This window comes from Calidris pugnax, unplaced genomic scaffold (genome assembly GCF_001431845.1).
Source record: "Calidris pugnax isolate Ruff unplaced genomic scaffold, ASM143184v1 scaffold533, whole genome shotgun sequence".
Taxonomy (NCBI): domain Eukaryota; kingdom Metazoa; phylum Chordata; class Aves; order Charadriiformes; family Scolopacidae; genus Calidris; species Calidris pugnax.
In genome coordinates this window covers 48357-70714 of record NW_015091238.1, presented here as the reverse complement: position 1 = coordinate 70714, position 22358 = coordinate 48357, and the positions used below count along the sequence as shown (strand labels likewise).

Below are 22358 nucleotides of genomic sequence, written 5' to 3'. Positions count from 1 at the left end.
AAGAACCAGCCCCAGACGAGCTGCCCCCTGAAAAACTGCCCCCAGATGAGCTGCCCCCTGAAGAACCTTCCCCTGATGAGCTGCACCCCAAAGAGCCACTTCCCAGTGAGCCACTCTCTGAGGAGGACCCCAAGCCACCAGGTAATCAACGGAGGGCATCTAGGTCTGTCCCCTTTCCTTTCTAGTTGTCTCCTATGAGTGCAGGGATGTCACACCTGGATCCCTTCCCAGCAGAGGTCTTGTGTCACCCTCAACCTGTTGACCCTGACTTCATGCTTCAGTGCCCCGTTTGGGGGGTACATTGGGAGCTGGGGGGGGTGTCCCCGAGCCAGGCTGCGGCGATGCTTGTTGCCTCTCAGCCCCAGGCTCGGTGGCACAGGGGGTGGAGGAGACTCCTGTGCCCCCCTCACCCGTGGCCCCATCCTGCAGGCCTCCTCCCCGAGGTGACTGTGGCAGAGGAAGCACCAGCTCTAGCCCCGGAGGTACCCCCTGAGGAGGAGATGGAGATGGAGCCGGAGCCTTTGCTCCCCCCTGAGACGGCACCCCCACCCCCGGCTCCCCCAGGTAGGCCTCAGGAATGTGCTGGGGGCAGGGATTGTCTCTTCTGGGGGCTGTGGTGTCACCATCCTCTCCTCTCCACACCCCCCAGATCTCCATGCCGTCTCACCTGCCCGCCCCCCAGCCCCCTTGCCTGACGCCGAGGAGGATGAGGTGCCTGAGCTGCCCACCCCAGCTCTGCCCGAGTGCCCCAGCAGCCCCGGCATTGCCATGGACACTGAGCCCCCCAGCTCCCTGCCACCCCCCCTGGGCTCCCCTGCTTGCACCCCAGCCCCCACTGAGCCCCCTGAGGATGAGGAGATGGAGACAGCTGGTGGTGAGGGGGGGTCACCAGCCAGCCCCCCTGGAGATGGCCCCCAAGCCAGCCCTGCCCCAGAGCTGGGGCCCTTCCCAGGCCTGCCTGAGGAGGAGGAAGAGGAGGAGGAAGAGGCACCAAGGCTGGAGCGGGAGGGCACCAGTGGGAGCTCCCTGCTGCTGAGTGAGGAGGATGCGCTGGAGGAAGGTCGGGGTGGGGGCAACCCTGAAGCCAAGGGATCCCCATTGCTCCTGGAGCCAGAGGAGCTGGGCCCTGAGACCCCCATGGAGGTTTGTGCCGCTGGGGAGAAGCTGCTGGGGCAAGGAGATGAGGGGGGCCCTGAGGCCCCTGTCCTGCGCCCCCAGCCCGACATCCTCAACGAGATCTCCAACCTGAGCCAGGGGGACACCAGCAGCAGCTTCCCGGGTTCGGAGCCGCTGCTGGGCTCCCCGGACCCCGAAGGTGGGGGGTCACTATCCCTCGAGCTGGGGCCAGCCTCAGCTGATGCCAGCTTGCAGAAGGAGGATGCTGGGTCCCTGCCACTGGGCGCCGAGACGGATGACTCGCTGCTCTTCGAGCCAGCTGCCAAGGGGGACGGGGACAAGAGCCGTCGGCGCAGCTCCCCAGGGCGCTCCCGTGTCAAGCAGGTATTGGGGGGGACCCTGTCAGTCCCGATTTTGGGGGGACCTACCACCCTCACAGCCCTGCCAGGGCTGTGTCCCCTTCCCTGGGCTGCCCCTGTGGCAAGTAGGAGAGGGCTGGGGGTGGGATGGGGGCTGTGCCCCTCCGCTGTCCCTGCCCCGGCCAGGATGCATGGCGGGGGTCCAGCTGGTCCCCCCACCCCGGGGTGCTGTAACTGCCCTCTCCCCTTGGCCCTAGGGTCGCAGCAGCAGCTTCCCTGGGCGGAGGCGCCCCCGAGGTGGGTCCCACGGGGGCCGGGGCCGGGGCCGTGCGCGCCTGAAGTCGACCACCTCGTCCGTTGACACCCTAGCAGTAAGGCTGGGCTGGGGTAGAGGTGGGGGGCCAGGGGTTCCCCAAGCTGTTAGGTGGCAGGGCCACCGTGAGAGCCATGTCCCTGTCCCCCCCATCCCCTTCCCCAGCATCCTGATCCCTGGGAAAGGCTCAGGAGCCCTTGGGGTGGGGTGGGTGGGAGGTCCCAAGGGGAGGAGACTGCCTGGGGCTGTGCTGTGCTTCTAGGGGTTTCACCCCACAAGCATATGGCTGGTATGGAGCTGCCCCCCAGGGAGGGGCTGGCGAGCAGGGGTCTGCTGCCCCTGCATGTTCCTGGTTCAGCACCAGGCTGTGGCTGATGCCCCCCCCAGACTGCACTGAGAGTGAGGGTCCTCAGTGCTGAGCCCCTTCTTCTACCCCCAGCTTGCCGACGTGGAGAGCTCACCCAGCAAGGAGGAGGACGAGGATGACGATGACACCATGCAGAATACGGTTGTCCTCTTCTCTAACACCGACAAGTTTGTCCTTATGCAGGTAACTGGGGTGCTGCGGGACAGACAGATGGACAGGACAGACTTGTGTGTCTCCCCCCGACTCCTGCCCCATACCAGCTCCTCTCACGGCCTCTCTCCCCCAGGACATGTGCGTGGTGTGCGGCAGCTTCGGGCGTGGGGCTGAGGGCCACCTCCTTGCCTGCTCCCAGTGCTCCCAGTGCTACCACCCCTACTGTGTCAACAGCAAGGTGAGGGTAACCGGGATCCCTGGCCCCACGCCGGGCGGACAGTGCAGAGCCGTGCCCCTCGGGGACCCACAGAGCCAGGCCATGTCCCGTGGGGCACGCGCACCAGGTTGTGCCGTGCTCTGGGATCTCCCCTATGGCCATGCCAAGCCCGGGGACCCCAACGGCTCTGCCTAAGGCTCATGTGGGTGCCCCTCCTTGTCCCCAGATCACGAAGGTGATGCTGCTGAAGGGCTGGCGCTGCGTCGAGTGCATTGTCTGCGAGGTCTGTGGTAAAGCCTCCGACCCCTCCCGGCTCCTGCTCTGCGACGACTGCGACATCAGCTACCACACCTACTGCCTGGACCCCCCCCTGCAGACCGTGCCCAAGGGTGGCTGGAAGTGCAAATGGTGCATGGGGGGCGCGAGGGGAGCCTGGGAGCAGGGCTCGGGGCTGGTGCTGACCCCTTGTTTTCCCCCTTCCCCCCCCACAAAGGTGTGTGTGCTGCGTGCAGTGCGGGGCGGCCTCCCCCGGCTTCCATTGCGAGTGGCAGAACAACTACACGCACTGCGCGCCCTGCGCCAGTCTGGTCGTCTGCCCCTTCTGCCGCGAGAAGTACGTGGAGGACGATCTGCTCATCCAGTGCCGGCACTGCGATCGGTGAGCACTGTGGCCCCCCAGGGTTCCTAAAGCGAGTTTTCCCAATTCTTCGCACTTGGGGAATGGCCGTGGGGCGGCCAGGGTGCGTGACGGGTCCCCGCTGCCCGCAGGTGGCTACACGCGGCGTGCAACAGCCTCTTCACGGAGGAGGAGGTGGAGCAGGCTGCGGATGAAGGCTTTGACTGCAGCGCCTGCCAGCCCTACGTGGTCAAGGTGGCCGGTGAGCACCCAGGGCTCCATGGGGTGTGGGGGGCACTTAGGGGACCTGGGGACTCACCTCCCTATCTACTTTTCCCTCTGCAGTGCCTGCGCCTCCCCCAGAAATCGCCTCAGTCAAGGCCAAGGAGCCAGGTACACGTGGTGCTGAGATGGGTGCTGGGGTCGGTGCCGCCAGCCGTGCTTTTTTCCCCAACGCTGGTTTTTGTCCCTCTAGAGCCCCAGTATTTCCGCTTCGAGGGCGTGTGGCTGACGGAGACGGGGATGGCAGTGCTGCGCAACCTTTCCCTGTCACCCCTGCACAAGCGGCGGCAGCGCAAGGGCCGGCTGGGGACCCTGAACGGGGATGGGGGGCTGGAGGGGGGCGAACCCCTGGGCCCCGACGACAAGAAGGACGGTGACCTGGATGCCGATGAGCTGCTCAAAGCTGAAGGTGCGTTTCCCTGGCGGGTGAGCTGGAGGGGTGCAGTGTGGGGCTGAGAAGGGGACCCCACTAACGCGTGTCCTCCCAGCAGTGGGTGTGGAGCACATGGAGTGTGAGATCAAGCTGGAGGCTCCAGTCAGCCCTGACCGTGACATGGGAGCTGACGTGGACTCAGGGAAGGGGCTGGAGGACCTGGAGGAGTGCAAGAAGAGGAAGCGCAAACCGTACCGGCCCGGTGAGTGCTGCCCTGGGCCACCCCCCCAGGGTGAGTGCTGCCCTGGGCCACCCCCCCAGGGTGAGTGCTGCCCAGGCCCCACTGTGACCCCCCACCTCCTCTTCCGCTGCTCACCAGGCATTGGCGGCTTCATGGTGCGGCAGCGCAAGTCCCACACGCGCCTGAAGAAGGTCTCGGCGGCGCTGGCTGAAGGGGGACGAGAGGGGCTGAGCGCTGAGGGGCACCCCGAGGACGGTAGGGCCCAGTGGCAGCCGTTCCCTTCCCTGGCCCCCTGCCCGCTTGTCCCCTGGGGATGGAGAAGGGACTGTGGCGTGTGTCCCATGGTGCTGTACCCAAGCCCATCCTGTGGCACGAGAACAGCCCCAAATTCCTTTGGGGGAGGAGGCTTTAACAGGATGGCTATTGCAGGGGCTCCAGGGGACCTCCCGGCCGAGGGCAGCCTAGATCTGGGCTCAGCGGAGGGAGACGAGAAGAAGAAGCGCCGGGGAAGGAAGAAGAGCAAGTTGGAGGATATGTTCCCCCCTTACCTGCAGGTGAAATGGCGGTGGCCCTGGGGTGGAATGAAGGTGGCTTGTGGGGGGTGGTGCAGATGAGCCTCAGGGTGGGGGGGTGCGTGGAGGTGGCCTGGGGGGTGAAAAGGGGGAAGTGTGGAGGTGGCCCTGGGGGGGGGAGGTGCAGATGACCCGGGATGTGGAGGTGGCCCCTGAGGGGTGGATGGAGGTGGTCAGAGTTTGCCCCGGTGGGGTGAAGGTGGCTCTGGGGGTTGGACGGAGGTGGGGGTGGCCGGGGGGATACCCCGAGGGACGCGGCGGTGCTGATGGCAGCTCGTCCTCGGGCAGGAGGCGTTTTTTGGGAAGGCACTGATGGACCTGAGCCGGAAGGCGCTGCTGGCGGCGGGTGGTGTGGGGGACGGAGCTGCCCGCCCTTCCCTGGGCCAGGGCGCCCCACGACCCAAGGGGGACCCCAGCCTGGCTGGGGCTCTGCAGGGCCCCCCCCATGACAGGAGGGAGACGCCCACCCATCCCCGAGGTGAGTGGGGCTGGGACCCCAGACACTGCCCCTGAGAAAAGAGGGGCCATGGGGATAACTGAGGGGTTGCCGTGGACACGGGGGGCTGTGGGAGGATGCCGCGGGGTGCTGGGGTAGCCGTTGACTCCTAGGGCTGCGGGATGGTCCCGGGGGGGGCCGGCGGAGGGTCACTGGGCCGCCCCCCGGCCCCGGGAGGCCAGGCCGCGCTGAGGCCTGGGTGTCCCACAGGGGATGACAGCACCGACGGCAGCGCCGCCGCTCCTGAGGACGACGGCAAGGACGAGGCGAAGGCCGAGGAGCTGGGTGAGCCCCGGGGACCCCCGCGGACCCCCCTTCGTCCGTATCGGCGGGTTGTGCGGGATGGACAAAGTCCTCCGAGAGGCGGCCTAGAGCGCCTGCGACCATAGAGACGGAAGCGCTCTATGGTTAATGAGTGCGCTCTAGGCAGGGCGGGAAGCGGGGGGAACTCTATGGTCTCTCCGGCGCTGGTGACCGTAGAGTGTCACCCGCAGCGCCCCCGCGTGGTGCGGCGGGGCTGGAGGTCTGGGGGGTCCCACCCCGGGCTGGGGGTCCCGCGGTGATGAGGGCACTTACCAGTTCCTCTTCGCAGGGGCCGAGGAGCCAAAAGATTCCCCTGACCCCGGAGATGCTGAGAAACCGGCCACCCCGGGCGAGGGTGCACTGAGCTCCGACCTCGACAAGATCCCCACGGAAGGTGAGGGCCTCCCCCTTCCCCTCCCCCCAGCTGGGACCCCCAGATTTCTCCCCGTTTTTCTGTTAGCGGGAGATTTGCACTATGTGCTGCCTGCGGTGGTTCAGCTCTTCCTTCCCTTCCCCACTCCCTGCCCCGCAGAGCTGCCTAAAATGGAGAGCAAAGACGTGCAGCAGCTCTTCAAGGACGTGCTGGGCTCGGCAGAGCGCGGGGAGCAGCCCCTCAACTGTGTGGCCGCAGGGATGGAGGCCGAAGGTGCAGGGCAGGACCCCAGCCGGGCGCAGCGGCCATTCCTGCAGGGAGACCTCCAGCTGCCAGGGCAGGGTGGGTCGAGGCGCCAGGGCTCCCAGTCAAACCGTGGGGATCAGGGGGGTCCTGGTGGGTGGGGGCGAAGGGCAGGACTTGTTGTCATCCCTGGGAAAGGCGGCATGCTGTGTGTCTGTTGCAGCTGAGCTGTTTGAACACTGCAGTGCAGGTCTTCCCCGTTGCTGTAGTGAAGAACGTTGAAAGCATTTTTGGGGGTGTACAGGAGGATCTTGTGTTGTTGGAGGGCTGCTGGGCCCCTGGGGCAGGCACAGGTTTGAGCCTCAGCTCTGCCCTCCCTGCAACACCTCTCTCTTCCTGCACAGGGAGCGTTTCCCTGGGCTCGCTCTCCGGATCCATCTCCTTGGAGTCATATTCGGGAGTTTGCCAGTCGCCGTTCCTCGATAACAGGTACGCAGGCAGCTGGGGGAGCTGGAGTTGGTCTCCCTAGAGAGAGTCAACCTTGGGGTGTTATAGGAACCCCCTCTTTCCTTACGCTCTCCTGGTCTATGACACGCTCTCCCTCACGCAGAGAGCGGAGTGGCTTTTTCAGCCCAGACCACTGTGAGCCCGAGAGCCCCTGGGCCAGCAGCTCAGCTGCCACCACCCCCTCGACACCCACAACACCCACAACGGAGGGCGAGGGTGACGGGCTGTCCTACAACCAGCGCAGCCTGCAGCGCTGGGAGAAGGATGAGGAGCTGGGTGAGCTCTCCACCATCTCGCCCGTCCTCTACGCCAACATGAACTTCCCCAACCTCAAGCAGGATTATCCAGGTAAGGCTCTGGGAGCGGAAGTTCTGTCTGCTCTGGCAGAGGGCTTGGCTGCTGCACTGATGTGCTCTTTGTAGTGATGGTGGGGGGTCTTGGTGCCAGCTCCTGGGCTTTGGGCCATGCCCATGTGTAAAGGGGATGGTCACCTGTCAAGGGCCTGGGTTGGCTCATCAGGATTGGACTAATGTTGCTTTCCTCCTCTTCCTCTGCTGCTGCTGGACTCCCAGACTGGTCAAGCCGCTGCAAGCAGATCATGAAGCTCTGGAGGAAGGTCCCTGCCACAGACAAAGCCCCGTATTTGGTGAGTGCCGGGGCGTTGCTGGGGCGGGGGGCCTGGGCACCGGGGGCTGTAAGTCAGCTGGCTTCGTGTTTTTGTTAGCAAAAGGCCAAAGATAACCGGGCGGCTCATCGCATCAACAAGGTGCAAAAGGTATGTGCTGGCACTGGGAGGTGCCCAGCGGCCCTGGCCCAGCCCTGGGGGATGTGGTGGGCCCAGCCCCTGCCTCCTTAGCCCCTTCCCCAGCTCATTAGGCGGGTAGGCATGGGTCCCCTGATGGCCGGGCTCTCTCTGCAGCAGGCCGAGAGCCAGATCAACAAGCAGACCAAAGGGGAGGGACTGCGCAAGCCGGAGAGGCCCTCGCTGCACCTGCGGATCCCGGTGCCACCAGGGGCACAGCCTGTCTACATTGGCAGCCCACCCGCTGCCGGCGAGGGCTTCCTGAAGCCCCCCACAGGTGCCGGAGGGGGTCCGGAGTCACCCAGCGATCTCTTTCTCAAGCTCCCGCCCCAGTCCCCTGCCCAAGTGCCTTCGCACGATCCCTACGGTGCAGCACCCGCCTTCGCGCTGGAGCCCCGCTTCCCCTCGCCCCTGGGTCAGAGCCCCACGGCAGGTGCTGCCTTCCAGCCCTTCCCTGGCCAGCCCCAGCCCCTCACCGCACCCCGTGCTATCCCCGGCTCTCAACCCCCTGACTTCCACCCCACACCACCTGGCACCCCCCGGCACCAGCCCGGCACCCCTGACCCTTTCTTGAAGCCCCGCTGTCCCTCCATAGACAATCTCTCGGTGCCAGGGAGCCCTGGGGCCCGGCCTGCCGAGGCTCTGCTCTCTCCCCTGCCTTTTGGGGAGCAGAAGAAGGGCTTGGAGGTGAAGAAAGAGGAAGGGGGGAACTTGGGGGTCTGCTCGCCTGGCTATGCCCCTACCATGGGCTATGGGGACTCCCCAGGTGGCCCCCAACTCTCTGCTGCGGAATTGAAGGCAGCTGATGTCTTCAAAGCCCCCATGACCCCACGGGTCTCTCAGGTAGAGCCACAGAGCCCGGGGCTGGGGCATCGGCCCCCCGACCCGCATTCCCTGGCCCCCTCGCCCCCCAGCCACCGCATCCCCGCCAGCCCCCAGTCCCAGTCCAGCTCCCAGTCCCCCCTCACCCCGCGGCCGCTCTCCAATGAAGCTTTTTGCCAGTCCCCTGTCACCCCCCGCTTCCAGTCCCCGGACCCCTACTCCCAGCCGCCCTCCCGGCCCCAGTCCCGGGACCCCTTCACCCCCCTGCACAAGCCCCCCCGGCCCCAGATGCCAGAGCCAGGGTTCAAGTCGGTGCCGCTCTCGCACAGCCCGGCGGCCGGTGGGGGCTTTGGGGGCACTCCGGTGGGTGAGCCCCACAGCAAGGCACTGGGGGGGCAGCAACCCCCCTTTTCCCGCTCCCCTGGTGCCAGTGTCTTCCCAGGCAGCCAGCCCCCCATGCGCTTCACCTTCCCCCCAACCGTCTCTGAGCCGCTCAAGGGCTCACCATCCCACCAACCCCATGGGATCAACAGCCATTACATCCCCGGCAAGCCCCAGAATTCAGCCTACGCCTCATCCCCTGGTTTCCACCAAGCCAGCAGCCCGCTGGGGCCGGGTGCTGCGGCTGCTGAGACCTACAGCCTCTCGCCCCTCCGGCCGCCCTCCGTGCTGCCGCAGCAGCCGCCTGCTGCCCCACAGCAGCAGGACGTCTCTCTCACCTTCCTGCCTCGAGCCACGCTGGGGCCACCAGCCGACAAGAGGGAGGAGGTGGCTGCAGGACTCTCGGCACCCCCAAACCGGGACCTGGCAGAGCTGCCCAGCAGCCAGGACGGGACCCTTGGCACCATGAGCCAGTCAGAGCTGGAGAAGCAACGGCAGGTGAGGGTTCGCCAGTGGTTGGGCTGTGTCTGTCCAGCTTCAAGGGAGGAACCAGGACTTCTGTGGTCACTGGTGGGGTCAAGGAGACCGGCTCTGCTTGTGGCTCCTTCCCCAGGGGCACAGTGGGGACATGGACACCTGGGGTTGGGGGCATCGACTGGCACATCCAAAGTGGTCTCCGTGTGTAGTTTGTCCCTGGGTCCCGGGACAAGCTGGTTTCGCTGCCGTGTCTCCACTCTTTGTCCTAATGCTCGGTTCCTCCCAGCGGCAGCGGCTTCGCGAGCTGCTCATCCGCCAGCAGATCCAACGCAACAGCCTGCGGCAGGAGAAGGAGAGCGCAGCGGCCGCCGCCACCTCCTCGCCAGCTGGCTGGGCCCCAGAGGCCACCAACCAGGCCTTCGAGTTGGGCCGGGGCATGGCCCCCTACCAGCAAGCACAGGTAGGAGGGCTCTGGGGTGAGTTTTGCTGGGAGGCTGGGGGTGGACCGACAGGGTGATGATGTGTCTTTCTCTGCTTTTCCAGGACAAGAATGTCCTCGGGACACTGACCACTGCCACCAGCACCGGGAAGCTGCCTGGCTCTGTCATGGTGCAGGGAGCATTCACTCAGGATGAGCGGCTCTCCCGGCCCCCGCCAGCAGCCACACCGTCCACCCTGGACATCAACGGGAGGTGAGTGCCCAGCAGCGGGGCAAGGGGTTTGCTGCAGCTGGTTAGAATTGAGCAGGATGGGATCCCCCCACAGGTCTTGCGTGTGATCACCCGGGGGGATGGGGTGCCTGTGGTTTTGCGGGGTTTCTGGCGTGATCCGAGGGGGTTGGGACCCCTGGGGTGCTGCATGTGGTGTGTCATGGTTGCGGCAGCACCAATCCGGTCCTGACACCCTGCTGTCTTGCAGGACGGTGGTGGGCCCTCCCCAGGCCTTCTACCCCCGTGGGGTCTTCTCGGCACCATCCCTGCAGCAGCAGCAGCAGCAGCAGCAGCACCTCTGGCAGCAGCAGCAGGCAGCCTCGGCCCTGCGGCTCCCCGTCGCCTCCCGCTTCGCCCCACCGGCTGCTGGCTCCCCCGTGGGCGGCCTGGGCACCCGCCTGCTGGCACCCACTGAGGCCGTGCCCGCCTCCCCCAACGCCCTGGGCGCCCCCTTCATCGAGCTGCGGCACAACGTGCAGAAGGGATCTGGAGGGGTCATGGGCTCCCCCTTCGCCCCCCAGGCACCTCGGCCCCGCTTTTACCTGCCTGGGGAGGAGGGCAACCCCCAGGCTCTCTGCACCCCTGTGGTGCCCATGCAGGCGCTGCCCACCCCGGCGCTGCAGCCCACAAAGATGCCGCTGCCGCCTGCGTCCCCACAGGGTGTCGAGATGAGCAACAGCCACCACCAGCCCCACACCAAAGCGGCTGCCCCCCTGCCGCTGCCGGCCCCCAGCCTGGAGCTGCAGCACGTTTCCCCACGCCCGCTGTCCTCTGGCTCCGCTCTCCGCCCTGAGGGACCCAAGGACAGCCCCGCACCCGATCCCGCGCCAGCTCCCACCCTGGGGAAGAGCCACCTGAGCCTCGAGGGGGGACGTCTGCCCTGTGAGGTGCCAGTGGAGCCTGATTTGGATGACGATTTTGGCTCCCACAAAGACCTGGAAGATGATGATGATTTGGCTAACCTGAGCCTGGATCCAGACGTGGCTAAAGGGGATGATGACTTGGACAACCTGGACAGTCTGGAGACAGCAGACCCTCACCTCGATGACCTGCTGAATGGCGATGAGTTCGACCTGCTGGCCTACACTGACCCTGAGCTGGACACCGGGGACAAGAAGGACATTTTCAACGAGCACCTTCGCCTGGTCGAGTCAGCCAACGAGAAAGCTGAGCGTGAAGCCCAGCTCAAGACGGAGCCGCCAGCGTCCAGCTTGAAGCTCCCTGATGCTGGAGATGGCAAAGACACTGCCCCATCCGTGGAGGACCAGGAGGTGCCCAAGGAAGGGCTGGTGCCCGGGGTGGGCTTGGGACCCACTTCCTGCCCGACGGGCACAGCACTGGCGCCTGACCCGGCTTTCAAGGCACAGGGCATGGAGGCGAAGGCAGGCTCGCTGCCCACTGATGTCAAGCCCAAGCTAGAGGACGGCTGCCTGAAGACCTCTCCCTGCCAGTTCACTGTCGGTGGCTCCGAGCAGCTCCCGGTGCCCGTCAAGTCGGAGGCCCTGCAGGGCACGGATAAGATCTCTGCTTCGCTGGGGCTGGGCCTCAAATCTGGTCAGACCCTCCTGAGCCCCGGGGCTGGCCCTGCTCGCCTCAGCTTGACTCACTTCGCTAACAGTAGTCATGCCAGTGTCCCCGTGCCAGAGAAGGACCCCTATGCCGTCTCCAGCCGCGGGCTGGCCCCTGCCCAGCTGAGCAACCAGAGCAACCCCTTACTGGAGAAGTTTGAGCTGGATGGTGGAGCCCTGGGCCTGGGCAGCGCCCAGCAATCGCCGGCCGATGACCTGGACAAGATGGAGAGCTCACTGGTAGCCAGCGAGCTGCCCCTGCTCATCGAGGACCTGCTGGAGCACGAGAAGAAGGAGCTGCAGAAGAAGCAGCAGATGTCAGCCCACCTGCCCCGGGCCCCTCCCCACGTCCCGGTCTCGGGGCACCCCATGCTGCACTCAGCAGCGACCGGGCAGCCCCCTGAAGGGCAGCCGCCCCGCCTGGGCACCCCACAGCCTCCCCTCCAGCTGGGGCTGGTTGCCAGGCCACCGTTGATGCCACCGCAGCCCCCCCGGCTCAGCACACCCCAGCAGGGCCCAGCGCTGGCCCCCCACATGGGCATGCCCCCTGGGCAGCCCCACGTACTGGGGGCCCCCCACAGCATGCAGGTGGCTCTGGCACAGCCGCAGCAGAGCCAGCAGCAGGTGCTGGTGCAGAAGCCAGTGCCCGGGGTGCAGCCGCCCACCCTGGGCTTGAAGCCCCCTCAGCTCGTCATGCAGCAGCAGTTGGCCAACAGCTTCTTCCCGGATACAGGTAGGGGCCGCAGACAGTTGTTTTTTGGGGGGCACAGGGGCTTTTTGGGTGCTGGGGCATAGGGCTGAATGCACTGTGGCACTGTCTGCTGACTTTCTCTGGGCAGACCTGGACAAGTTTGCGGCCGAGGACATCATGGACCCTATTGCCAAGGCCAAGATGGTGGCACTGAAGGGCATCAAGAAGGTGATGGCTCAGGGCAGCATCGGGGTGGCCCCGGGCATGAACAGGTAAGGGGCACGCCGGGTTGTGGGGCACGGCCTGGGGTGGGCAGGGCATCTCGGCCCCAGCTCACCTCTTGTCTCTCCGTGTCCCCCCACTAAAGGCAACAGGTTTCCCTGCTGGCCCAGCGGCTCTCGGGGGGGCCGGCTGTCTCCGAGATGCAGAATCACTTGCTGGCGGGGAGCGGGCAGGTGAGTGGGGTGTCTGGGCATAGGGACAGTGGTCCCCTTGAGGCTGTCTGCCTTGGTGCTTGGGTTCTTGCTGGGCAGGGGTTGCTCTGGCTGGTGGGTTCATAGTGCCCCGGGGAGGTGGGGGCTGTGAAGATGGGACAGGGGGCACCACAGAGGGGAAGAGATGTGGTGCATGTTCTCAATGCTCCCCTTTCTGCCAGGAGAGGAGCGGCACCGACCCAACCCAGGCTCGTCCCAACCCACCCACCTTTGCACAGGGTGTCATTAGTGAGTACCAATGCGTTGCTGGCCGGGTCTCGTCCTACCCACACAGCCTGGGCTGAGCAGGATCCGGAGCCAGGGTCCCTGCTGAACCGAGCCCTTTCCTTGTTCCTGCAGATGAGGCCGACCAGCGGCAGTACGAGGAGTGGCTCTTCCACACGCAGCAGCTCCTGCAGATGCAGCTGAAGGTGCTGGAGGAGCAGATCGGGGCACATCGCAAGTCGCGCAAAGCCCTCTGCGCCAAGCAGCGCACCGCCAAGAAAGCCGGGCGGGAGTTCCCCGAGGCCGACGCTGAGAAGCTGAAGCTGGTGACGGAGCAGCAGAGCAAGATCCAGAAGCAGCTGGATCAGGTAGGGGTCTGTGGGCGGGTGGGCGCTCTGTCCTGGGCGCAAATATGTCACCCCTGGTGGCACTAATTCCGTGCCATTCCTGGTGTTAATGTCCTGCTGTCCCGAGCAGGTGCGGAAGCAGCAAAAGGAGCACACCAACCTCATGGCCGAGTACCGTAACAAGCAGCAGCAGCACCAGCATCAGGCCTCGGCCGTCATGGCCCTGAGCCCCTCGCAGAGCCCCCGTCTCATGTCCAAGCTCTCCGGGCAGCTGCTCTCAGCACACGGCATCCAGCAGCCAGCAGGGGCTGTGGTGGGCGCCCAAGGCCTCGGCCAGCAGCCAGGACAGCCCGGGGGGCTGCGCCTGCCCCAGGGCGGCGTGTCCATGGCCGTGCAGCAGGGCCTGTCCTTCATGGGCCAGCAAGCCATGGGGAGCGCGCCCGTGCCCGGCACCTCCAACACCTTCTTTACTGGGAACCCCGCGCTCCGTGGGCTGGCTGCCGACAGCCGCCTGATGCAGGAGAGGCAGCTCCAGAGGATGCAGCTGGCCCAGAAACTGCAGCAGCAGAACGTGCTGGGACAAGTGTCACTGCAGCAGCAGCCGGGCGTGATGGGACAGACCTCCATGCAGCAGCCAGGCGTGATGGGACAGACATCCATGCAGCAGCCAGGAGTGATGGGGCAGACCTCCATGCAGCAGCCAGGAGTGATGGGACAGGCCTCTATGCAGCAAGCGGGCGTGATGGGACAGACCTCCATGCAGCCACCAGGTGTGATGGGACAGGCCTCCATGCAGCAACCGGGTGTGATGGCACAGACATCAATGCAGCCGCCAGGCGTGATGGGACAAAGCTCCATCCAGCAGCCGGGTGTGATGGGACAAAGCTCTATGCAGCCATTGGGCGTGATGGGACAAAGCTCGATGCAGCCGCCGGGCGTGATGGGGCAGCCCAGCCAGCTCGGGCAGCAGCAGACAGCGCCAGCCCCACAGCCAGGTGCCGTGGGGCAGCCCATGGTGCCGAAGCAGCAGGGGCTGATGGGCAGCCAGCAGAGCCTCCTGGTGCAGCAGCTCTCGCCCCAGCAGCAGCCAGGTTTGCTGGGCCACACACAGGCACCAGGGCTGCAGCACCAGGCAGTGCTGGGCCACCCTCCACCCCAGCGCCAGGTCCTCCTGGCCCCCCACCAGCAGCGGATGCTGGGCTCGTCCCAACTGGCGCCACAAACTCCGGGGATGCTGGGCCACCGCCTTGTGCTGTCCCAGCAGATGGGGCAGTCGCGGGCGCCACTGGCCCCACAGCAGCAGCAGAACTCAGCAGCTGCCCAGCCGGGGCTCCTGGGGCTGGGCCAGGGGCAGCCCCCGATCCAGCACTTTCCACAGCATGGGGCAGTGGGCCAGGCCCCCTCCGTGCTGCACCTGAGTCAGGGAATGCAACCGGCCCCAGCTGTTCTGGCTGCCAAGGACCAGCCTGGAGGAGCAGACAGCAGCACCCTGCCAGCTGAGGGCGGCGAGAGTGGGGGGCAGCTGCATGGAGCCCCCCAGGAACAGCAGGGAGCCCTCAATCCCCCCAGCCTCGGTGGCCCAGAGCCCCCAGGCCCCAAGCACCAGGCTGAGCTGGGGCAGGGCCAGCAGCTTCTCTTGGCCTCCCCCCAGCCAGGTGTCCTGGGCTCGCAGCCGGCGCTGCGGGCAGCCCCCATGCAGCCGGGCCCCCTGCTCGCCCCGCCACTGCAGAGCCCCGGGGCCGCTCGCCCCGAGCTGTCCCAGCAGCATGGCGACGGTGCTGCGATGGCAGAGCCACCCTTGGGCTGCGGGACAGGCCAGGCGCAGGGCATGGCGATGCCGCAGGTCCCACGGCCCTCGGAGCAGCCAGGCAAGGGCCCGTTGGGCTCCCTGCAGGGCCAGCCCCAGCCCCCTCGGCTCCAGAGCCCCGGGCAGCACAAAGCAGGGCCAGCGGTGCCATCGGCGGGCATGGCTGCGCTTCCCCCGGGGCTCCTGGGGCAGGTGCCAGGGCCGGTGATGGGCCAGATCCGGGCACAGCTCCAGGGTGTCCTGGCCAAGAACCCCCAGCTGCGGCACCTGACCCCGCAGCAGCAGCAGCAGCTCCAGGCCCTCCTGGTGCAGCGGCACCAGCAGAGCTTGCTGCAGCAGAGCCAGGCGCTCCGTCCCCCCGGCCCCTTCCCCGGGCAGGCCCCAGACCATGGCTCCCCGGCCGCCCGTCAGCCCCCTCGCCCGCTCGGGCCCCTCTTCCAGCCGCGGCCGGGTGCCCCAGCGGAGGCGCAGAGCAGCTTTGCTGCCGAGCAGGGACGGGCGCTGGCAGGGCAGCACCAACCCCAGCAGCCCCTGGCTGACCTGGTGCAGGCAGCCCTGGCTGCCCGTGGACCCCAGCCCGGCCTCGTCCGGCTCCCTGCACCTCTGGCCCCCTCACCCCTGGGCTGTGCACCCCAGCACCTGGCTAGCCCTGAGCAGAGCCCCCAAGAGCCAAAGAAGATGTCGCCGGGGGTCCCGGCGTCGGCCCCCAGCCCTGCAGTGCCAGCGGAGCAGGGGCTGACGCCCACGCCGAGCAGCACGCTCCCCGACCCAGTGCACGGCCCCTGGGCCCCTGAGGCACCCGGTGCAGACCCAGCTGACCCTGGGGAGACCCACATCAATGGGGCTGTGCTGGAGGGAGCCCCTGTGACCAGGGAGGCCCCCGAGGTGTTGGTGAAGCAGGAGCCGAAGGAGGAGGTGGCGGTGGCAGCAGCGCAGTGTGAGCTGGATGGGGACGAGGCGGCAAAGCCGGAGGCCAACGAGGACTCTAGGACGGGCCAAGCCAACAGCCTGCTGGTACCAGGCGGCCGCTCTGAGGCTGGGCACCTCCTGCTGCAGAAGCTGCTGCGAGCCAAGAACGTGCAGCTCTCGGCGCAGAGCCCGGGCGAGCTCAATGGGCACACAGAGAGCCGGGGCGCTGGCGTGGAGCCGCGGCTGCAGCCAGTGCTGTTGGGCCGGGAGGTGAGCGAGGGGCTGTGGGGCAGGATGGGGGGCAATTGCTCCTGGGCTACGCTCAGCACCGCTCTCGCTTTCCTCCCCTTCTGTAGGACCCCTCCATTGCCAGGAAGCCAGCAGCTACCAAGCCCAAGCGGGTGCAGAAAGGCAACGAGCGGGTCCCAGCATCCCGCAAGAAGCTGCGGAAGGACGAGGGGGTGCGTCCTGGCGAGGCCCTCATGAAACAGCTGAAACAGGTATGGCCCTGGGCCAGAGGGCACAGTGGGGGGCTGCCTGCCGCCCCACGTCCCCTCCTCACCGCTCTGCCCACAGGAGCTGTCGCTGCTGCCGCTGGCGGAACCCACCATCACAGCCAACTTCAGCCTCTTTGCGCCCTTCGGCAGCAGCCCCATCAATGGGAAGAGCCAGCTGCGGGGCGCGTTCGGCAGCGCTGTGCTTGACAGCATCCCCGACTACTACTCCCAGCTGCTCACTAAGGTGAGGAGGGCTTGTTCCCCAGTGTGTGTGTGTCCTCCACGCTCCGGAGGTCCTGGCCAACCCCACTTTCATCACTCCACTGTCTTCCCCCAGAACAACCTCAGCAACCCGCCCACGCCACCCTCCTCGCTGCCCCCGACACCACCCCCCTCCGTGCAGCAGAAGATGGTGAACGGCGTCACAGCCCCCGAGGAGCTGGGAGAGCAGCCCAAGGACCCTGACGCAGCCCGTGAGCCTCATGGCCAGAAAGGTGAGTGTGGCTGGCATAAGGGTGGGGAGGAAGAACCTATAGATTAGGGGTGGATCTTCTGGAATGCACTACTGAGGAGGAGGATCTGGGAGTAGATGGCAAACTCTCCATGAGCCAGCAGTGTGGCCAAGTGGGCCAGTGAAATCCTGGGCTGTGTAGGGAAGAGTGTGGCCAGGAGGTGGAGGGAGGTCATTCTCTGCACTGGGGAGGCCACAACTGGAATCCTGCGTCCAGTTCCAAGCTCCCCAGTTCAAGAGAGACAGGGAACTACTGGGGAGAGTCCAGTGTAGGGCAACAAAGATGATGGAGGGATTGGAGCGTCTCCCTTATGAGGAAAGGCTGAGAGAGCTGGGGCTCTTTAGCCTGGAGAAGAGAAGGCTGAGGGGAGACTTCATCTATGTTTACAAGTACCTAAAGGGTGGGTTGAAGGAGGATGGAGACAGATTGTTTTCAGTGGTTCCCAGTGACAGGACGAGGGGCAACGGGCACAAGCTGGACCATGGGAAGTTCCATTCCAATATGAGGAAGAACTTCTTTAGGGTGAGGGTGGCAGAGCCCTGGGACAGGCTGCCCAGGGTGTGGAGTCCCCTTCTCTGGAGATCTTCAAGACCCGTCTGGATGCCATCCTGAGTGATGTGCTCTGCTCCCCTGCTTTGGTTGGGGAGTTGGACTAAATGATCTCTGGAGGTCCCTTCCAACTCTGACAATTCTGTGATTCCATGAAGGGTGGTACAGAGTCCCTGCTGCCACCTGTCACCTCCCCTGACAGCTGTCTCGTCCCCATACAGACACACCGGCTGTGGAGGTGAAGAGCCTGGACCTGCTGGCAGCTCTGCCCACCCCTCCGCACAACCAGACTGAGGACGTCAGGTGAGCCACTGGTGGCCGTGACCCCCCCCATGGCCCACGCTGGCCCCCATGGCCCATCACACTTCCTTCCCCACAGGATGGAGAGCGATGATGAGAGCGACTCCCCCGACAGCATCGTCCCTGCCTCATCCCCTGAGAGTGTGCTGGGCGAGGAGCTGCTCCGCTTTCCCCTTCTCAGCGAGGCCAAGCCGGAGCTGGAGGAGCGTGTGCTGTCCCCCATCATCCCCATCATCCCCCGGGCCAGTATCCCAGGTGGGCTGAGCTGTGCTGGGGGAGCATATGGACCAGGGCAGGAGGGGTCTGCAGTGTGTGTTAACCCAGGTCGGGGCGGGGGAGGGTCTATGGGACATATGGACCTGGCAGGAGAAGTTCTGTAGGGTGTAGAGACTAGGCAAGGGTATGGTAGGGAAGGGAGGAGGTCCACAGGGCACAAAAATCAGGTGGGAAGGGGTCTGTGCAGTATATGGACAGGGCAGGAGGGAGTCCCTGGATGTGTGGACTGGTAGGGGTGTGTGGGGCAGGAGAAGGGTCCTTAGGGACTGGGGGCTGAGGGGAAGGGGTCTGTGGGGTGTATTACACATAAGCATCAGAGCCTTGAGCGTGGCCTTTGTGTCGGGCTGTACGCAAGGGTCCCCCAGCCACTCCCCAAGGGTTTCCCATCAGTGCTGTGTCCCCGTAACCACACACCAGTCTCTCTCCCACATGAGGCGATGGATTCCCAGTAACGTTTCTGCAGGGATCGGGGGTGGCTGGGTGGGTTTATGGCTGGCTGTTGGTGGAGCCAGGCCTGTGCAGCTCTGACCCCCTTCTCCCTACGCCAGTGTTCCCCGACACGAAGCCCTACGAAGCTGTGGAGCCCTTTGGGGCTCCCCCCGGGAAGGTGGGGGCAGCAGGCCCGGGTGCCCCATGGGAGAAGGGCAAGAGCAGCGAGGTCTCAGTCATGCTGACTGTGTCTGCAGCGGCCGCCAAGGTGAGCGAGGGGACAGGGGAGGTGACTCCTGGGGTCTCAGCAGTGACCCCATGTAGTGGCATCTGTGACCTTGGACCCATCCTGTCGTCTTCTCGCCCAGAACCTCAACGGCGTGATGGTGGCCATGGCTGAGCTGCTGAGCATGAAGATCCCAAGCTCCTACGAGGTGCTGTTCCCAGACGGCCCCATGCGAGCAGCTGTGGTTGAGGCCAAGAAGGTGGAGACCGACATGGCTGGTGAGTGTTTGCCTCATCCCTGCGGGCTCCCCTGTGTCCCCAGGCAGGGCACCCTGTGATGGCCTCTCTCTCTCTCTCTCTCGCAGGGGTACTCGGTGGCAAGGAGAAGGTGGTGCTGGCTGGGAAGGTGCCAGACAGCAGCTCCGAGTGGCTGAAGCAGTTTGATGCGGTGCTGCCGGGGTACAGCCTCAAGGGCGAGCTGGACCTCCTGACGCTGCTCAGACAGGTCAGCGGGGTGCGGGGTCCCCCCAGGGCTGTGACCCTGAGAGAGGGGTAGGAGAGCACCTGTAAGGTTGTGGCAATGTAGGGGTGCAGGAGGGGGCCCTTTGGGACCAATTGTGACCATGTCGAGAGGTGTGGGGTCCCCACCTGCAGGTCCCCCATGACTGCAGTGTGGTGCAGGGGGGTCCCTGAGCGGCCGGGTTCCCCTGTGGAGGGGGGCTGAGTCTCCCAGGACAGTGGGGAAGGGGTTGGGGAGGTCCTTGCGAGGCTGTGGGGTCTCTGCAGGGTCAAGGAGCCCTCACCATGATGCACAGGGAGACTGGGGATCCCCATCCCTGCGACGCTCTGACTCGTGCCCCCTTCCCCATGCCACAGGAGAGCCCTGTGCCAGAGAAGACCCTCCACCACTGCTACGTCAACAACGTGTCCAACTTGGATGTGCGGCAACTCTCCGTCATGCCCCAGGAGCCCTCCCCGCCCCTGTCCCCCTCTGCCCCCTCCCCATCCAGTCCCACCGAGGCTGCCAGGGTCCCTGACCCTGAGGCAGCTCATGAGACAGCCCCAGCCCCTCCGTCACCCCTGCCACCAGCCCCCTCGCCAGCCCCCCAGGAGGAAGGGGCTGCAGCCCCCTATTCGCCGCCCCGCTTCAAGCCGCGCTCGCGGCCACCGGAGGACGGGGACGAAGCACGGCCTCGGCTGAAGAAGTGGAAGGGGGTGCGGTGGAAACGGCTGCGCTTCCTCGTTACCATCCAGAAAGGAGGGGCCAAGCGGGACGGTGACAAGGAGATTGCAGAGTTCATTGACAAGCTGGGCACCACTCTGCGCCCCGAAAAGGTACCGCGGGACCTGCGCAAGTGCTGTTTCTGTCATGAGGAAGGTGATGGGGCCACGGACGGGCCGGCCCGCCTGCTCAACCTTGACCTTGACCTCTGGGTCCACCTGAACTGTGCCCTATGGTCCACGGAGGTCTACGAGACGCAGGGTGGGGCCCTGATCAATGTGGAGGTGGCTCTGCACCGTGGGCTGCTCACCAAGTGCTCCCTGTGCCAGAAAACTGGGGCCACCAACAGCTGCAACCGCATCCGCTGCCCCAGTGTCTACCACTTTGCCTGCGCCATCCGCGCCAAGTGCATGTTCTTCAAGGACAAGACCATGCTCTGCCCCTTGCACAAGCTGAAGGGCCCCTGCGAGCAGGAGCTGAGCAGCTTCACCGTCTTCCGGCGCGTCTACATCGAGCGGGACGAGGTGAAGCAGATCGCCAGCATCATCCAGCGTGGCGAGCGGCTCCACATGTTCCGCGTGGGTGGGTTGGTCTTCCACGCCATCGGGCAGCTCCTGCCACACCAGATGGCTGACTTCCACAGCGTCACAGCCCTTTACCCCGTGGGCTACGAGGCCACGCGCATCTACTGGAGCCTGCGGACCAACAACCGCCGCTGCTGCTACCGCTGCACCATCTGCGAGAACAACGGCCGCCCTGAGTTCGTCGTGCAAGTCATCGAGCAGGGCCTGGAGGATCTGGTCTTCTCTGACTCCTCGCCACAGGGTAAGGGAGCCGTAGGTGCCGGCCCTGCTGCCTTCCTCCACTCCTCGTCCTGCTGATGGGGAGGACAGGGCAATGGGAGGTCCTGGGGTGGCTTGAGTGGGGGTCTGCACCAGCGGGCAGCCTGTTGCGGGTCCCCAGCTCCAACCCTCCCTTCCCTCGGCAGCCGTCTGGAACCGCATCATCGAGCCGGTGGCGATGATGAGGAAGGAAGCCGACATGCTGCGACTCTTCCCCGAGTACCTGAAGGGCGAGGAGCTGTTTGGCCTCACGGTGCACGCGGTGCTGCGCATCGCCGAGTCGGTAGGTCCCGGGGAGGTGGGGTCTCCTCTCCACACCGGGGGTCAGCCCCACTGGGAATGGGGCTGGTGGCCACGCTGGCTGGGCTGTGGTGGCCGTGGTGCTGCTGCTCGACCTGTGGCCCCTCTGCTCCCTCCTCGGTAGCTGCCCGGCGTCGAGAGCTGCCAGAACTACCTGTTCCGCTACGGGCGCCATCCGCTGATGGAGCTGCCGCTGATGATCAACCCCACCGGCTGCGCCCGCTCCGAGCCCAAGATCCTCACCCACTACAAGCGGTAAGCAGGTCTGGGATCCACCAGCAGAGCTGGGATCCCCTGGGGATCCCTCAACACTGACCCCCCCCTCTTGCTATACCCCATCAGGCCCCACACCCTGAACAGCACAAGCATGTCCAAGGCCTACCAGAGCACCTTCACAGGCGAGACCAACACGCCCTACAGCAAACAGTTCGTGCACTCCAAGTCCTCCCAGTACCGGCGCCTGAAGACGGAGTGGAAGAACAACGTCTACCTGGCACGGTCCCGCATCCAGGGGCTGGGGCTTTACGCGGCCAAGGACATCGAGAAGCACACCATGGTCATTGAGTACATCGGTACCATCATCCGCAACGAGGTGGCCAACCGTCGGGAGAAGATCTACGAGGAGCAGGTGAGTCTCTGGTGGCCACGGGGGTGTTCTAGTGGGACATTGAGGGACTCAGTGGGGATATGGGGGGCTCGGTGACACCCTCTTCTCCCCTGACAGAATCGCGGCATCTACATGTTCCGCATCAACAATGAGCACGTCATTGACGCCACGCTGACGGGGGGCCCGGCCAGGTGAGCACGGAGGGCTTTGGTGTGGTGGGACCCCCTCCCCCAGTGGGAGCAGTGACTGTCCTGCCTCCCAGGTTGGCGCTGACCCCTGCCCCCTGCCCCCAGGTACATCAACCACTCGTGTGCCCCGAACTGTGTGGCTGAAGTCGTGACCTTTGACAAGGAGGACAAGATCATCATCATCTCCAGCCGGCGCATCCCCAAGGGGGAGGAGGTCAGCCAGGGGCGTGGGGGGACCGGTGGGGGTCTGGGGGTGGCAGTGCCAGGCTCGGTGCCATGAGTGACTCTCCCATTTTCCTCCAGCTCACCTACGACTACCAGTTTGACTTTGAGGACGATCAGCACAAGATCCCCTGCCATTGTGGAGCCTGGAACTGCCGAAAGTGGATGAACTAACTGGGAAAAGGGGCTGGGGGCCACAGCCCCCGCCTAGGAGACCTCGCCAAGACCCGCCGGGGCCGCGGGAGGTGCCAGGGTGGCCGGGCAGGCAGCAGTGGCCGGGGCACAGAGGCTCCGGCAGGGAGGGCAGCCGCTGCGGAGCCACTGGCCTTGCCCGAGCAGGACGAACGGACGAACTGGCAACTCAGGGTTTTCTTTGCTTCGTCCTGTGAGGAAGAGGAGGGGGGAACCACCGAGATGCTCCCCCCCCCCCAATTCACCCCCCCCCC

General features: G+C 65.7%; 1 protein-coding gene across 1 annotated transcript in view; it reads left to right on the top strand.

Moving 5' to 3' along the window:
* Nucleotides 1-22351, top strand: part of KMT2D (lysine (K)-specific methyltransferase 2D) — a 24877-nt gene extending 2526 nt beyond the window's left edge. The window contains exons 10-55 of the mRNA XM_014959899.1: nucleotides 4-141; nucleotides 430-564; nucleotides 650-1500; nucleotides 1733-1846; nucleotides 2228-2338; nucleotides 2442-2546; nucleotides 2752-2933; nucleotides 3019-3183; nucleotides 3294-3403; nucleotides 3487-3534; nucleotides 3617-3832; nucleotides 3915-4058; nucleotides 4176-4292; nucleotides 4467-4591; nucleotides 4898-5087; nucleotides 5316-5390; nucleotides 5698-5802; nucleotides 5941-6123; nucleotides 6429-6513; nucleotides 6635-6879; nucleotides 7104-7177; nucleotides 7256-7306; nucleotides 7451-9034; nucleotides 9300-9473; nucleotides 9557-9705; nucleotides 9932-12024; nucleotides 12131-12254; nucleotides 12350-12437; nucleotides 12638-12704; nucleotides 12816-13048; nucleotides 13158-16013; nucleotides 16100-16243; nucleotides 16320-16484; nucleotides 16578-16734; nucleotides 17523-17604; nucleotides 17681-17856; nucleotides 18426-18574; nucleotides 18675-18810; nucleotides 18897-19036; nucleotides 19408-20578; nucleotides 20742-20878; nucleotides 21020-21150; nucleotides 21238-21523; nucleotides 21620-21693; nucleotides 21796-21904; nucleotides 21994-22351. Coding sequence (XP_014815385.1) covers nucleotides 4-141; nucleotides 430-564; nucleotides 650-1500; nucleotides 1733-1846; nucleotides 2228-2338; nucleotides 2442-2546; nucleotides 2752-2933; nucleotides 3019-3183; nucleotides 3294-3403; nucleotides 3487-3534; nucleotides 3617-3832; nucleotides 3915-4058; nucleotides 4176-4292; nucleotides 4467-4591; nucleotides 4898-5087; nucleotides 5316-5390; nucleotides 5698-5802; nucleotides 5941-6123; nucleotides 6429-6513; nucleotides 6635-6879; nucleotides 7104-7177; nucleotides 7256-7306; nucleotides 7451-9034; nucleotides 9300-9473; nucleotides 9557-9705; nucleotides 9932-12024; nucleotides 12131-12254; nucleotides 12350-12437; nucleotides 12638-12704; nucleotides 12816-13048; nucleotides 13158-16013; nucleotides 16100-16243; nucleotides 16320-16484; nucleotides 16578-16734; nucleotides 17523-17604; nucleotides 17681-17856; nucleotides 18426-18574; nucleotides 18675-18810; nucleotides 18897-19036; nucleotides 19408-20578; nucleotides 20742-20878; nucleotides 21020-21150; nucleotides 21238-21523; nucleotides 21620-21693; nucleotides 21796-21904; nucleotides 21994-22086 — 14087 coding nt within the window. The 3' untranslated portion in view covers nucleotides 22087-22351. The remainder of the gene's footprint in view (nucleotides 1-3; nucleotides 142-429; nucleotides 565-649; nucleotides 1501-1732; nucleotides 1847-2227; nucleotides 2339-2441; nucleotides 2547-2751; nucleotides 2934-3018; nucleotides 3184-3293; nucleotides 3404-3486; nucleotides 3535-3616; nucleotides 3833-3914; nucleotides 4059-4175; nucleotides 4293-4466; nucleotides 4592-4897; nucleotides 5088-5315; nucleotides 5391-5697; nucleotides 5803-5940; nucleotides 6124-6428; nucleotides 6514-6634; nucleotides 6880-7103; nucleotides 7178-7255; nucleotides 7307-7450; nucleotides 9035-9299; nucleotides 9474-9556; nucleotides 9706-9931; nucleotides 12025-12130; nucleotides 12255-12349; nucleotides 12438-12637; nucleotides 12705-12815; nucleotides 13049-13157; nucleotides 16014-16099; nucleotides 16244-16319; nucleotides 16485-16577; nucleotides 16735-17522; nucleotides 17605-17680; nucleotides 17857-18425; nucleotides 18575-18674; nucleotides 18811-18896; nucleotides 19037-19407; nucleotides 20579-20741; nucleotides 20879-21019; nucleotides 21151-21237; nucleotides 21524-21619; nucleotides 21694-21795; nucleotides 21905-21993) is intronic.
* The last annotated feature ends 7 nt before the right edge of the window (nucleotides 22352-22358 follow it).